The 16,260-nt window shown below is 36.9% G+C and overlaps 1 protein-coding gene across 2 annotated transcripts in view; it reads left to right on the top strand.

Annotated features, from left to right (window-relative positions):
- The window catches only part of csnk1a1 (casein kinase 1, alpha 1), a 51,950-nt gene extending 36,805 nt beyond the window's left edge, over positions 1 to 15,145 (top strand). For both annotated transcript variants that reach the window (XM_063053489.1, XM_063053491.1), the window contains one exon: positions 1,134 to 15,145. In XM_063053489.1, coding sequence (XP_062909559.1) covers positions 1,134 to 1,141 — 8 coding nt within the window. In that variant the 3' untranslated portion in view covers positions 1,142 to 15,145. The remainder of the gene's footprint in view (positions 1 to 1,133) is intronic.
- The last annotated feature ends 1,115 nt before the right edge of the window (positions 15,146 to 16,260 follow it).

Genomic DNA, 16,260 nt, shown 5'->3' with positions numbered 1-16,260 from the left:
TTAAGTTTGTGTACTTAATATGGAGCCTTCAGAAGAATAGGAAAAGCTATTACAGTGTGGAAATATCGAAGCATAGAGTGGAATGCATCAGTTGCGTCGATGATCTTTGAGTTGTTCTAGGGACATCCCAATAAAGTGTCACAGCACTTCTAGCACCAACATACTATGCTCATGACTCACTGACCTAATCGTGAATCTTTGATGTGGGAGGAAACTGGAGCACCCAGAGAAAACCTACGTGGTCATGGGGAGAACATACAAATTGAACCCTGTTTGATGAATGTTGGCACTATAAAGCATCATGTTAACCTCTACAATGTCATGCCATCCATACAATTGGTGCAGACTATCCTTTTGCTTTAAAGTTGCTAATGAAATGGTGCTAATCCATTGTTATACTGTAATTTGAAAGGCCTAACTTCAGATCGGTGTGCAAAAAAATAAAGTAGAGCATGGAAGCAATGTTCTACTCTGGTTTCTATATGGCAGTGGTCCTCAACCACTGGGCCGCAAGGAAATGATATGATTAGGCGATATGAAACGATATGAGTCAGCTGCACCTTTCCTCATTCCCTGTCACACGCTGTTGAACTTGAAACCCCCCCCCGGTTGGCTGGTCCGCAAGAATTTTGTCAACGTTAAACTGGTCCACGGTGCAAAAAAGGTTGGGGGCCCCTGCTATATGGCACACTGTTTCTGTCTTTAATTTGAATTTGCATTCTGGTTAGATGGTTGAAATTATTTAGAGGATGTAAATAAAAACATTTTGAAAGATCTAGTAATTGAAAGGTAATGAGCGGCTGGCAGAAAAAATGAGGCGTGTGGCTGATCAACAATGATAATAAATAGCAGGGCAGGATTGAGGGGACAAGTAGCTTCCTTATGCTCTATCTTGTGTTCTTCTGCACCAAAGCATTTAGTTTTGCACAGATAAAAGTATATGGAGCATAATTTAAAGTCATATGGTGTATATACTTAAATGAACACTTCCTACTGAATGACATTGAGTATAAGTGAGTCCAAAGTGTAAAAACAGTAACTGCAGATGCATCTTAGCATCATAACATTTTGAATACTATGTTATATAATAGTTAAAAGATACATCACTTAATTGGCTAATCTTTTTTCAACAGGTTTCTGATCTCGAGGTTGAAGCAAAGGAGCAAAGCAGCATGTGAGAGCAGGTTGCCTTTTGTCACTCCCCTTCTGGTTTTTGTTTCACATGTACAAGCCGTTCAGTGGACAACCTTTAAACTGGTGAATTAAACTCTACTGGATACAGCTGACTCTGGGAAGAGCATATTAAAAAAACTGTACCTGCAACTGTAGCAGCCTTTAATCAAACTAATTCCTGGAAAAGCGCAGTTTCATCTTTCAAAATAGAGCAACTGAAGCAGACTTGCTGGTGTACAGTTTTCTTTATTCAATAAATGGGATGTAAGAATGTGGTTGACACAGTGGAGAGAAAATTAACGTTGTGAATTTGCCAATCTTTCCTTCATTTTTTTGTTTCTGCACTGCTTGGAAGTTAAATGATGTCTCATAGTGGCACATGGAAGTTGCTCCTTAAGCAGTCTCTGAATTTTGCCCCAAGCGTTTACTTGAAAGGTGCACTGCATTCACCTATCTTCTCCCTTGTAATGTGTTCCAAATCTCTTGTTACCAACTAGAAAAATGGTAAATCTCTTAAAGCTGGGATTTCTCTATTAAATCACCTGCAGCCAGTAGTAAATCAATAGCAACCAAAGAATCCAAGTTTCCTGTTGGAAGGACTCTGCCTGCTGTCTTGTGCTAGAGTGGTATCTTTTGTGAAGAAATGATAAAACTAGTGACTACTAGATAAAACTAGAATTCCACATTAAGTATATTGTACTTGGTTAAAAGAAAAGCTTAGTCATCGCAAAGCTTAGCTAACAACTTAAGACTGAAATTGTGGCTTAGTTAGCATTGTAATCACTGTACACATCTACTCTGACTTGGGGTTTACAGTGTGTTTGAATATTGGCTTTTTTGTTTACATGTTAACTGAATAAGAATATATGATTCGTGTAAAAGAATAGGGTTATTTTGTAATGCTCTGCTAAACTTCCCTATTTGCTTTGTAACTTCTCACCCTTTCACCTTTTTTAAAAGAAACTAAACTTTCATCAGCCAGTTTATTTTAAAATGTTGCATTTCTTCACAGATGGCTTTAGATTTGTAGACAGATGTACCTTTCTTTTTTATTAATACAATGGATATTTTGTATTTGCAGGGGTATTAGCTTTGTCTTACTGCAGTGAACCTATTATAAAGAGAATGTGTCCATGATGGAGCCTCTGCAGCTACTAAGCATATGCCATTGTATTCAACAGTGGCTAAATATTGAAGTTTCTTTTGAAATATTAAAAGTGTGTTGGAGGTTTTTTTTTACTTTTGTCTTGGTAAAATGAATGATAAGTAACATGTTTTGCAGTCGAGGTGTACAGTGCAGTAATGGCAACTGTTGCTGGCTGTGATTCTGGCCCAGCTAAAATCTTTTATTGCTAGAAGTACTTTAACAGTGTAATTTATTCCTTTTTAGCATGTAAGAATAAATTAAAAACAATTACTTGTTGATCACCTGGCCAGTCTTAATTTTTGACAATTTATCATGCAAGATATATAAGAAAGGTACAAGGTTTGTATTCCCCAACAAAATGCGCTATAATCCAGTTACCATAATTTGAATTGGTTTGGTTTCTGCCTATGAAATAGCACTTTTATTTGTCAATAATCTGTCCAAATATTATTCTTGCAATAGATTTGGAAGGAAGATTATTGCCTTTGTCCTTCTGTTTTTAATTCTCTGTTACAGGGAGCAAGCACCCTCATTTTGAGTTTCCCCTGCTAAAGCACAATCTACACTGATTGCTCCTTGCTGGAGACAAAATTGATGGTTATTTTTGATTCTGCATACTTCAAATACAGCTCTAAGTTGTTTAATCACTAAAATGTATAAAAGAAGCTGGATGATTATTTTCCTGGTGAAATAACGACAAGCTCTTTTTGAAAAATAAGTCCAAACCAGAACTTCCCCATTAAATAAATTAGTCCTATCTTTTATGTTCGTATGTTCAGATGTGTATGCATAACAATTGCAAAAGCATATTCTCTTGTTTGAGATTTGTCTATTCCCAATCTTGACCAAAGCTTCTGCTTAATACACCCTAACCTAGATTAAGAAGTGTAGTATAAAATAATATTAGCAGTGATTAGCTTGATGTGTTTGGCTCCAACTGAACGCTGCAGACAAAGTTAATTTTGCCCCTTGAGTTTGACTGCAGGTTGATGTGATCAGAAATGCATGCCTGTTGCTGAAAATATTAATTGTTTTGCCTCTTGAATCAGACAAACTATTATAAAACACTATGCACACAAAGTTAAATTTGTGTTGAGGATACTTTTTAATACACTTGCCCATTATTTCTTTGCTGCTTAAATTTCCCTAAATTTTCTAACCAAAAGCTGTGAAAAGTAAAAGAAACCTGTGACGTGCTATTGGTCACATGGTGTTAAACACATGCAAGACTATCACCAATTTCCTGTACTAATTTCTTGATAATTGTTTTCATTAACTTAATAATAGACTGGCAGGAGTGAATTTTACCAGTGGCTGAAATGTCTACTTGGAAGTAGCTGGTGTCCAAGGATACAATTCTCTCTCCAGAGTGAAAGACATTTTGTCAATTGAATATTTTTTAAAAAGTGCAGAGTCCTATGCAAAATAACATCTAAGAAAAGATGGCATGATTTCTTTTTTTTTTTGCCAGTGCAATGAATTGTTAAAGTATTGAATATCTAATAGTAATACTGGAAAGTTGCTTTTTTTTTATCATAGTCCATGAAGGACTAAGCTACTGCTTTCTTATTCATTTTTCTTTTGTTCTATTCTAGTTCTTATTTTTATCATTGTTTTTCAGAATGTGAGAGTTCAATTATATGGATTTTATATCAAATATCTGTATATATCGGGATATTGTGACATCCAGTGATGGGACAGCAATGTTTGCCAATCAGCATGCAATCTTTGAAGTGTGATACGGCTGTATTCCTTCTGTTCCATCTATTTGAAAGTTCTGAAATAAAATTCAAGTTGTTTTGAATTAACATGAAAGAATTTAAATCATAACCTGTACACATGGTTCATACGGTGAATATTACCTAATGACCAGCTGAAGAGGAATTATACACATCTAGCTTTGGCAAAACACAAGGCAGACAACAAAAAATTCTGAGAACAATGGATACAATATGAACATATAATCAAAGATGATAGTGCGTCATTTTGTGCAAACTGCTGAATTCCTGCAATTTTTAGAAAATGTATACAGATTTTGATTTTCAACCTCTTTTCGATCTCCACTTTGGCTTTGAATAGCTTGAGGTTTGTACAGAGAGTGAAATCTGAAGCTGCATTAATGAATGTGTATTTGGATGCATTTCTTGAACCACATGCCTACTAAGATAATGCATAGTTGAAATGTAATATAATGTGTAAATGTGAAATTTAATGCAGTTAAAATGTTAATTTGTATCTAATGAAAACCTGTGGTGGTTTATACATAGATTTCACTACTTATATTTTAAAGTAATCTATCAGTTAGAAATAAAAATCCACATTGGAATTAAACTAGATTAAATGTATTTTCCCCATGAACCATATCTAGTTCTGTCCTTGTATTTTCAACTTATCCAAGCATGACTGCCAGGCGAAACTAAACATTGCATCAAATTCCAAGGAAGTGGCTTATGAAGTTGTCAGAAGTAGTAATAGACCTGAGGCTTTAAAGCATGTTGGGATCGGCAAAGCGGGTAAGAAATTCTTTTATTTTAAACAAAAAGTAAGATTGTATCCAGAAAACTACAAAAATGAACTGCAAGAGCACTTAAAGGAAAGGACTAGTGAAGGCAAATGTGGATCTTGCATGAGCAACTTCAAAATGGGGAATAATAAAATGGCAAGGGAATGAACTACTTTGAGTTTGTCTTCACAAAGTGAGGCCCCCCCCAAAAAAAACTGCCAAAATCTACCAGGGAACCTAGTCTAATGGGAATAAGAATCTGAAGAAAAGTTTAAAAAAAAATGAGTACGCTAAAACCTGGTCAATGCCAATTCCAGAATTTTGAAACAGCTGACCATAAAGATAGGAAATACTGCAAATGGTTTCCCCAGAATTTAATAGAATGGCAAATATGACCCCACTGTTTACAAGAGAAGGGAGATAAATTGGGGAGTTGCTGACTGCATAACAAATTTCACAACATGCCAGTGATACTAAACCTGATTCTGGCCTTTGTAAAAGTTGAAGTCATAGAATATTTATGAAAGATTGGTTAGAGCAAAACCAGTAAACTTATGAAGGAAAAATGTATTTGACTCATTTCTGAAGTACTTTGAGAATGTGGTTGATTTCCCTACTGTCTAATCCATGGATGTAATGTGTTTGGAGTTTCAGAAGGCTTGCTTGTGGTCCCACATAAGCAGCTGATAAACAAGATTGAAGCAGTTAGTAATTAAAAGATAATATATTGACATGAAGTGATTATTAGACAAAGCTGAAATGAATGGATTCTTTTCAGTTTAGTAGGCTCTAACTATTGGGGTATCACAAGGGTTGCAAATTGTGCCCCAGCTAATCATTGACAGAAGAGGCCAAATGTCACATTTTCAGGTTTCCTGATGATGCAAAACTAGGTGGAATTATGTCATGTAGGATGTAAGGTGTAGAGGTGTCAAGCAGATAAGAGACCAGAATGATAGGGTCAGAACATGACAGCTGCATTGTAAGGTGAGAAAACAGCAAATTATCCACTTTTCAACAAATATTGAGTGATTGGGCAAGTTACATTAAGATGCTTCAAGGTAACATGTCAGGAAGTCTTCCCTTATAAAGGTTAACCAAAATACTGGTCCTGTTGTTTTACTGCTGCTTTTTCTGACTTTTTTGCTTGAAGAGCATAGATAAATGCATTTTATTTTTAAGCCAAAATATTTTGAAGGAATGGCAGTACTGGATTAATAATGTAGATTAGTGTAAATACTATCATTTTATATGACCTCTTGAAAGCTTGTGTAAATTTATCACTTTAAAGGAGCCAGGTTTAATCCAGAATTAGTGTTTTTTTTTGTTCTGAAAGTGCCATAACAGCACATTTTAACGTGATTGTTTTGTTTGTTAGGTTGATAAAGTTGATGATAATCCAGTACTCTAAAATGAAGAAATCATACTCTGAAGCAAAATGCTAATTGTAGTATAAACGGTTTTACAAAACAAAATCCTCCATGATTTAATGAGGTATTTTCATATATATTTTCACTTAAGCAGATCAAATATCTGATATTCCAGGTGTGATAGAGCAGCAGTCATTGATTCAGATTCTGGCTTGAATTGCAGAGTTAGTATAGTTAAGTCATGTGGATGATTCGGATAGCTCCATTAAAGTGGTAAGCATTTATTCCTCTAGTAGAATAGAAATAACTTGATGGTAATTCCAGTGCATTATCTGGAAATAACTGTAATATTTTACTTGACTGGCTATATTCCCAAGATGTCATTATGGTGTACACAGTAGGATACCATCAGGCTTACTAAGTACCCTGCCCCACTCTTCACCACATTTCCTTAAACCAACTGTCTTTCATTCTTGTTCAACCCAATTCTCTTACCATCCACTTGTGTTAAGGTGGCTTACAGTAGTACAGTAGCTAATATGTTTGTAATAAACAGCTTGTTTTAGAACTAAGTGATACCTCCATAGAATTCTGAACATTTGTCATGTAATTTCCTCTGGTTGTTCTAGTTCCCACCATGTGCAAAATCGACCAAGATGGCACTGGAGACATGAGTTCTGAGACAGCTGCACCATTTGCAATACTACTATGACACTTCCCCACCCAAACAGGAATCTTTATCCTACATCAGAGTTACTAGCTTCAGTGAGCCAGGAAATTTAGAAGGGCAAATGTAGAAAATTTTACACCCAAGAATACTTTTTCTCTTGACTGTGCTGGCCAGCTCTTTTAGGCTGAATTAAGTCTCTTGATTAACATAAGGACTTTATAAGTAATCCTGATCTGGAGGCTAGATGGTACTTTTTCTGTGCTCTGGCCCATAATTGTGTAGAGTTTTTTTCTTCTGATACATTTGCCAAAGAAATTGGATTTGCCCAACATTTACACCTGGAATGCAATGACCCTTGATCTTATTTCCAGCAGTTTTAAGATTCAAATTCTGCAAATGATAAGCTAGAAAACATTAAGTAGCTCTTCTAGTATAGAGTAATCCTGCTGTTATTTGTTTTGACAAAACTCTACAGAAATGGGAACATGGTGAGCTATTTGTGGCCCAAATTAACTTGCTATGTTCCTAATTCTTGAGGCTAGAGTTTTCTGGCTTCTTTTCTTTAAAGCTTCTTCATGATGGAGATCTGAAGCAGTTTTCAGTTAATAAGTATCAGTTGTACAGAACTGGCATCTCTATCTTGTGTAATTTAATTGGTACTGGTGACCTAATTGATGTGTAAATAAAATTATTTAGTTTTGTCAATCTTTAAAGAAAAAATGCTTTGTTGGAAAGATATGAATGGGTGGGATGAGGAGCAGTGGTTGGTGGAAGGGAGTGCAATGCTTATCTGGAAAACTTACAGCTTAAAAAATTTTACATTAGTTGCTACATTGTAAGATGACTTGCAACCTCATATGTAAAATACAAATGTTATACAAAAAAGCAAAAATTTTCTTAATTTCAAATAGGCTATAATAACCATCTCTTGACCTTATGAAATTTATTGTCATTAAAGTGTAGAGCATTTCAGCTAATTCTCTAGATCAGCTGTATTGCACTTGTTAATATCTGAAATAGTTCACTGTTGAAAAATGCATTTGGTTACAGTATGCCCATTTGTACTTATAAAAGTTTGCAAAGTAACTAGTCATCCTTTGTTAAAGTTGGGCAATAAGTGATCTTCCCTTCGGAGGGAGAGAGCCATCATTGTTAAAACTAAAAACTGAAAATATTTAAAATAGACAAGACAATGAGTTTCGTAGCCATAGAAATATGTTTCCAAAAGATGTTTTCAAGTTCACTTTGTGAGAGTTTATTTTCCCCTTGTATCCCTAATCTTCACTTCTGCATTACGGAATCTCTGACATTTTATTGAACTCTGTTTAATTATACTATACAAGCTATTTTCCTTTTTTACCCAAACGTAATGTGGCTCAAAATCATCTTCAATCCAAATGGATCCGTTGACTTTTATAGAAATATGTGGTTCTGCTTGTATTTTTCCAGATATAGGCCCTCTCCAGGTTACACTGGGTTCTATTCCTGTGAATTGCTCATAATCTGAACAGTTTACAAGTCAGAAAATGCAGCTGTGAAGAGACTTCCCATGTACAACAGGTGCTGCAGCCCTGGTGGCCAGCACATCCATTCCACTGTCTCCCAAACATTTGACCGTATGTATGGGTTATGTGAAAGTCAGGTGTACTTAATCTGGGCAAACCTTTAAATCATCAAATGCTTATGGTAAAAAGTATTTTTCCTTCTATTACTCTAAATCCTTGCCATTGGGAGACTCAGGCAGTGACAAAATTAGGCCTTGATTCACCACTTCTAGTATGTGCTGAGCTATTTCTCTTGGGGTACAGATGGTACCAATATATCTGAACTGAGAAAGGGTGAAATCGTCATAATCATTATTGTTGGAAGCATATGCTTTTTATTCTTTGTCTTTCAATGTTCTAATTGGAGGCTTGCAAAGATGTGTGTAATTTTCTTAATCCTTGAAACATTTAAAATTTATGCGTCAATATTTAGTCTAGTATTGCATTTTTACTGTCAAAGTTAACAAATCATTTTGTATTCCAGTCTTCACTTATATTACAGTGTTATATTTCCTCATTATTTCACTCCAGTATTTTCCAGTGCACCTTTAGACCACAAAAGCTCTATTCCTTAAGAAGAGGCTTTAATTATGTGTGCAAATGGACTTCCTTGTTCAGGATGTCGACCCAACATTGTCCAATGGTCATCCAAAGGTCTGCAATGTATATCAACACTTGCTGCTTTGCTCAATTGAACCTTCCATATCTAGGCTAAATTTGAATTTTATTCAATTTTGAAGTCTTTGAAAGTGGGAGATGTTTGATTTGGGGTGAGAAGAGTTGGTGGAGTACAGAATTATTTCAGACCTCAGAGGCACAACTGCCAGTGATGAGCAAAAGGCTCCATTTGGATTATGTTGAGACACTATACGGTTGTGGGGGAGGAGGGTAAGTAGTTAAGATCATAAAGTGGCTTTGAGGATTTTAAAATGGTGTTGTAGGATCAAGACAGTCAGCAAACAGAGATACGGTAATGGTGAATACAGGAGAAAAGATCATAATCATCCGAAGGATAACGTGTCAAACAAATTAAGGACAGCCACAAAAGGGGCATTTCAGTAGCCTGACTAGTTGAGTTTTGGGTTTCAGGGGTGAATAGGAAGGGGTGGAGGCCTGGACAGGTGGGCCAGGCTTTCGGCATCAATTACCAAGGTTGGGTCACATCTGACAATGGCAAGAGATGCAAGTGGCCATATAAAGCATGGTAAAAATTCAGTTCTATGCTGCATATGGCGCCAAGTTTACAAGCACTTTCCCATGGCTTAGGACAGTATCTTGGCCTGGAAGGATGACCATAGACTGAATTTATAGCAAAAATCAATGATGAAAACTGCAGTGTTCCCCATTTTTGATTGAAGAAAAGTCTTGCTGGTTTTAGATTTTACTTAAACTGACAATTCTATGACATCAGTCTGATCTAAATGGGTTGATGATGAGAGCTGAGTGTATATGCTCAACTTGATTACTCAAAAAACTAATTTTGCAGATATGTAGCATGTAGAGAGAAAAAATGTTAAATGAGGAAGAGTAAATCTTTGTAGTTATGTACGGTGTCAATAAAAATATTCACCCACCTTGGAAGTTTTCATGTTTTATTGTTTTACCACATCGAATCACAGTGGATTTAATTCGGATTTTTTTGACACTGATCAACAGAAAAAAAGACGTGTCAAAGTGCAAACAGATTTCTACAAAGTAATTGATTGCATAAGTATTCACACCCCTCCCCTTAATATTACACACCAAATCATCACTGGTGCAGTCAATTGATTGTCGTAAAAAAGTGCCTGTGTCTGGAAGGTCCAGCTGCTGGTGAGTCAATATCCTGGCAAAAACTACACCATGAAGACAAAGGAACACTCCAAGCAAATCCGCAAAAAGATTTTTGAAAAGAAGAAGTCAGAAGATGGATACAAGGAAATTTCCAAGTCACTGAATATCCCTTAGAGTACAGTTAGGTCAATCATCAAGAAATGGAAAGAATGTGGCACAGCTGTAAATCTGCAAGACATCCTTAAAAACTGGGTGACTGTGCAAGAAAGGCACTAGTAAGGCAGGCCACCAAGAGACCTATAACAACTCTGGAGAAATTACAAGCTTCAGTGGCTGTGATGGGAGAGAATACACGTACAACAACTGTTGCTCGGCTGCTTCACCAGTCACAGCTTTATATGGGAGAGTGCCAAAGAGAAAGCCACTGTTGAAAACAACTCACATGAAATCTCAGCTAGAGTTTGCTAGATGACATGTGGGAGACTGAAGTCAGCTGGAAGAAGGTTCGTTGATCTGATGAAACCAAAATTGAACTTTTTGGCTTTTAGGTGTAAGCCAAACACCTCACATGATCAAAAACACACCATCCCTACTGAGAAGTAGTGTGGTGGCTGCAATATGTTGTGGGGTTGCTTCATTGCAGCAGGCCCTGGAAGGCTTGTGAAGATAGAGTAAAATGAATGCAGCAAATTACAGGGAAATCCTGGGAGAAAACCTGATGCAGTCTGCAAGAGAACTGAAGCTTGCGAAAAGATTTGTTTTCCAGCAAGACAATGACCCCAAGCATAAAGCCAGTGCTACATAGGAATGGTTTAAAAACAGCAAAGTTAATGTCTTGGAGTGGCCAAGTCAGGGTCCAGACCACAATCCAATTGAGAGTTTGTGGCTGGACTTGGAAAGGGTTGTTCACTCACAATCCCCATGCAATCCGACAGAGTTTGAGCAGTTTTGTAAAGAACAATTGGGGTTGGGGGTGGATTGCAGTGTCCAGATGAGATGTGTAAAGCTGATAGAGACCTATCCACACAGACTCAAGGCTGTAATTGCTGCCAAGGGTGCATTTACCAAATACTGACTTGAAGGGGATGAATACTTAAGCAATTAATTATTTTGTGTTGTATATTTGTAATTAATTTAGATCACTTTGTAGAGATCTGTTTTTACTTTGGCAGAAAAGAGGCCTTTTCTATTGATCAGTGTCAAAAAAGCCAAATTAAATCCACTGTGATTCAATTTTGTAAAACAATAAAACATGAAAATTTTGAAAGGGGTGAATACTTTTGATAGGCACTGCACATGAAATGGATAATGTAATGGTGCAACAGTTAGAACTGCATCTGATCAGACACTGGTGGTGTTTGTGTATAGTTAGTACATTTCCTGTAGCAGTGTGAGTTTCTTCCGGATGTTCCACTTTCCTGCAACATTCCTTGGATGCTCTAGATAGGTTAATTAGTTACCATGAATTACCTCAATGGCAAAAAGAATCATGGGAGAGCTGATGCGTATGTAAGAGATTAAGTTGCAGAGCTACAGGAAAATGGAGACAATGAATGGGACTGGTGGGATTGCCCTATTTAGAGCAGACATACTGTAGGCCCATTGGGCCGAATGGTTTCTCCTTGTGCAGAAGTAGTCACATTAAGCAAGAACACATTCTCTCAGATTATTCAAAAGGGCTAGAGAAGGATATTGTGCGATACTGAAACAATGCTGGATTGTTAGAGCAGCTATGTCAGATGAGATCATGAACTTAAGTTTGTTCAGCTGTAAATTTAAGATCTCATGACACCATCCACCATTAGAAAGCATTGGTTATCTCTGATCATGTTGTTTATGTTGCCATGCCCAAAATTAGATGTTTTCCAAATAAAAAGGATTTTTGTATTTTGTAAACACTCTTCTCCCACCCCCTCTATTTACCAGTTTCTGAGAAAATAATCTAAGTTGCAAGAAGGGAAGCTAATGAAATGGGGAAAGTTGGACTAATTTAGTGTACCTTTCAAAGGCCTAGATCAAGTACAATGGGCTGAGTGCTCTTCAGCACTGTCAGACAAAAATACAGCCAGTCAGAGTAGTAACTGTTGTGTTTACTTTTATTGCTTGATTTGCATTACAAAGTTTGAGAAAGGATGAAGCGTCAGACTGAACTATGTGCAGACAAAGCCATTTGCTGAATTGCTGATGAAACTATTATGCAAGTATCCTCTTCAAAGCAAATTTCAAACAGTAACCCTCTGTGCCTAGAATTGTATATTGCCAATCAAAAAATTCATTTATGTACATTACATCTGCTGACAATTTTAATACTTAATTATTTGAAGCAATTTGATTGTTGTGTGGGGTGAAGCCAAGCAGGAGTCTCCTTCAATTACCGTACAGGCAGAATCCAGATAATTGCTACTATTATTGTAATGATGAAGGCAAGAAGCCGATTGAATCCTACAACAATGCTTCAGGGGACTATGCATTATACGTTTGACACTTTCTATGCCTTTTACAGCAATTCTGTAAAGAAAAGTGAATTACTTATGAAATTTGCAATTACAATTTAAAAACCAAAGTCAATGACTAAGAAACATGAGAGACAGCACATGCTGTAATCTGGAGCAAAAAGTAACTTGAAGGAACTCAGCAGGTTGGACAGCAACTCTTGACGCAAAGAGGTGTTTTGTTTTGTTTGAGACCCTGCATCAGGATCCTGATCCTGTCTGACTTACCATGTTCCTCTAGCAGTTTGTTTTTCTTTCCTGCTCAAAATTCAAATTTGGTGCCCATTTGAAATAAATGAGGCATGGTGTAGGCTTAATTAATAAGCAGTTCTTACCAACCTGGGCTCAGATGGAATTGAACTTTGCACTGCTTTTTAATATTTAGCTTCAGAATTACATGCTAATGGAGAAGAAAATACAGTTAGCAGAAGTGGTTGATGTGAATGACTTTTAAGTTGCTAATATTGTTAAAGTGTACGAAACATAGCTTTTTAAACTTTAGATACCTCTTAAGTTGAGATGTTGATTTCAGGATATACAGTTTGAGTATTTCATTTATTTTTCCTTTTTTTAGCTCTGTGGCAAAATGAATATTTCTTGGAATATGACTCCATTTAAATTACTTCAACTTGTAGTATTTCTTTAAACTGCAATTAAATTCAAGCTCACATTAACTTGTTTATTTCATTGGTTTTGTAGCAATGAGTCATAGAGAGATGTATAGCCCTCTGACTCTGCCCCATCCATCAAACACTGTTATTACACTAAACCTATCTTATTTATCATTCACTACATTTCTACCAAAAATGTTTCAATGTTAACGTGCAGATATCCCACATTAACAGCACTGAAAATCCATTGTAGTGCTTAATTTAAAATATATGTGATATGACAGCAGACATTGATAACTTGAACCTAATACTAGTAAAAAAATGAATGCTGCCTTTGTTGTGTGTGAAATCTGAAGTGGGGAGATGCAGTGAGAAAAGTCCTGCAACAACCCCTTTAAGTGCAAAATAACTATAGATTAAATGATAATCAGAAAACCTCAATAGCATGTACATGAACCATTGATCTGAGATCATAGTGTCTTATTGTCTGCTACCAGACAAATATTGAACAATAAAAACTTATGATGCTTCAATCCTTTCAGATTCATGGGACTAAAATTTCTGCTTTTCAGTCTTTGCACCAAGTATGAGGAAAACCCAGTTGCACGAGTTGCATGTTAATCTGAAATAACACTCACTTTGAAATTGGATTGCTTCATCTAATTTCCCTGTTCTTAGACTACAGGGGTTTTGGGGAAAAGGCACAAAATTAAGACCAAGTTTCTATAAGTTATTTAACTGAACAGTGGAGAAAGCTCACATTTCAGGTGGCCCATACCTCCTATCTTACCTTAAGTGTTGACAGGTGAGGAACCTTCATAGTCCCACAGGGGACTGTACTGGCTCACTTGCTGTTTACCCTGTATACCTCAGACTTTAGATACAGCACTGAGTCATGTCATCTGCAGAAGTTCTCTGATGACTCAGCAATCTTTGGGTGTATAAAGGGAGGACAGGAGGAGGACTTTGTGAATGGTGCAAGCTGAATTATCTGTAACTCAACATCAGTAAGACAAAGGAGTTGGTGATGGATTTTAGGAAGGTTAAGCCTGTACTGCTCCCTGTTACTATTCAGGGTGAGGGTGTGGATGTAGTGAGGACCTATGAGTACCTGAGCATGCACCTGGATGACACCAGTACAGGCTGTGTACAAGAAGGGCTAGAGTCGTCTCTACTTCCTGAGGAGACTGGAGTATGCAGGCCTCTCCTTCACATGTTCTACCAGTCTGTTGTCACCAGTACAATCTTCTATGTGGTGGTGTGCTGGGGCAATGGCATCAACATGGGTGATGCCAGCTGGCTCAATAAACTGATTAGAACTGCTGGTTCTCTCATAGGAGTCTAACTGTGTATGCTGGAGGTGTGCTAGGACAAAGGACCCTACAGGAAATCCTGGCAATTCTGGACAATGTTTCTCACCCTCTGCATGCCACCTTGGCTGAACAGAGGAGCGCTCTTAGTTATAGACTAAGACAACTGCAGCACTCCAAAGAGCGCTATATGAGGTAATTCTTACCCTGGGCCATTAGGCTCTATAATGAGTCAACCTATAGCTGGGGAAGTGATGACCCCCTCCTGTTAGACTGTTATTAACCTCTGTTTACTACACCCTGCTATCATGGACATCCTGTGCAATATTACCATCACTTCTTATCTGGACAGTGTGAATGTATAATATTACAGTAATTCTTGTTCTACCATCTTATTACTGTGAACTTGGAAATCTTGTCATCTTTGACTTGTAAATCTTGTACATTTTACTTTAAGGTAACATTTTTATTCTTGCATCTCTTCTAATATCTGTATATCTGTGCACTTGTAATGCTACTATGACACTGTAATTTCCTTTGGGATCAATAAAATATCTATCTAATTGATTCAAGCTTATGTCCATCTCTAGTACACACTTAAGCTGGAAAGCCAAATGCACATTTTTTTCAGAACCAATAATTAGATGCTATGTGGATTAGCTGAAATGAAAACTGAGAGTTGGTCATTTTAACAAGATCATGACTGATTTATTCATTTCAGAACCTGGTTCCTGCTTTCTCCCTTAACCCTTGGTCCCTTTCAACTTTCACTGGCAAGATCACTTTTCCTGTTAAATTATATATCCCTGCAGATGAGCCTCTCTTCTGCTCCAATGTGTATTTTTTACTTTATTTTATTCAGAGAAAGCATGGTATAGACGCTGAGCCTTACTATTAGCAACCCACCAGCTTAACCCTGGTCTCACCACAGGACCACTTGCAATGACCAATTGACCTACTAACTGGTATGTCTTTGGATTGTGAAGAGGGTGCAGGAGCACCTGGGTGAAACCCATGCATTCCTTGGGGAGGACATACAAGCTCCTTAGAGGATACTGGGATTGAACTCTGATCCCTGACACCCTGAGCTGTAATGCTGCCATGTACTATACTTAAGTAAAGTTCCAAAACAAGTGACAAATCCATTGCCCAAGGAAAAGCTGAAGGCCACACTTAACTAACACTTCTCATAATTGGGAGAACATCGTGCACAATCAGAAGAAATATACTTCAAATCTTATAGCAGCCTTTTTTTAAATCAATCTAGCTAGCGAGGGAATAACACAACTGCAAAAAGTTTATCAGCTATTGTAGTTCTCCTATTTTCATTCTTATCATAGAACTTAAACAGGATCCTTAAAACTGGATTGAAATGTCTTGGACTTTAATGAAGGACAATGACTACTTTGTTTCTTGTCATCCTCAATTTACATCATAAACAGTTTTCAAGGCCCCATAATATATTCTAAAAAATATCTGAAAAGTTACACATATTGGAAAATTAAAATAATAGAAGCCGCTGGAAACACATTGGGTCAGAGAGTAAACAGAGAAATTGTTAATGTTTCAGCATGAAGACTTTTTCAACACTGGCAGACATATTAAACAAAACATGATTTTTAAGTTGCTGAGAAGGTGGCAGGAGGGGTGAATAGAACAAAGGAAAT

The sequence above is a fragment of the Mobula hypostoma genome, chromosome 7 (assembly GCF_963921235.1).
Source record: "Mobula hypostoma chromosome 7, sMobHyp1.1, whole genome shotgun sequence".
Classification (NCBI taxonomy): domain Eukaryota; kingdom Metazoa; phylum Chordata; class Chondrichthyes; order Myliobatiformes; family Myliobatidae; genus Mobula; species Mobula hypostoma.
This window is presented reverse-complemented; position numbering and strand designations above follow the sequence as displayed.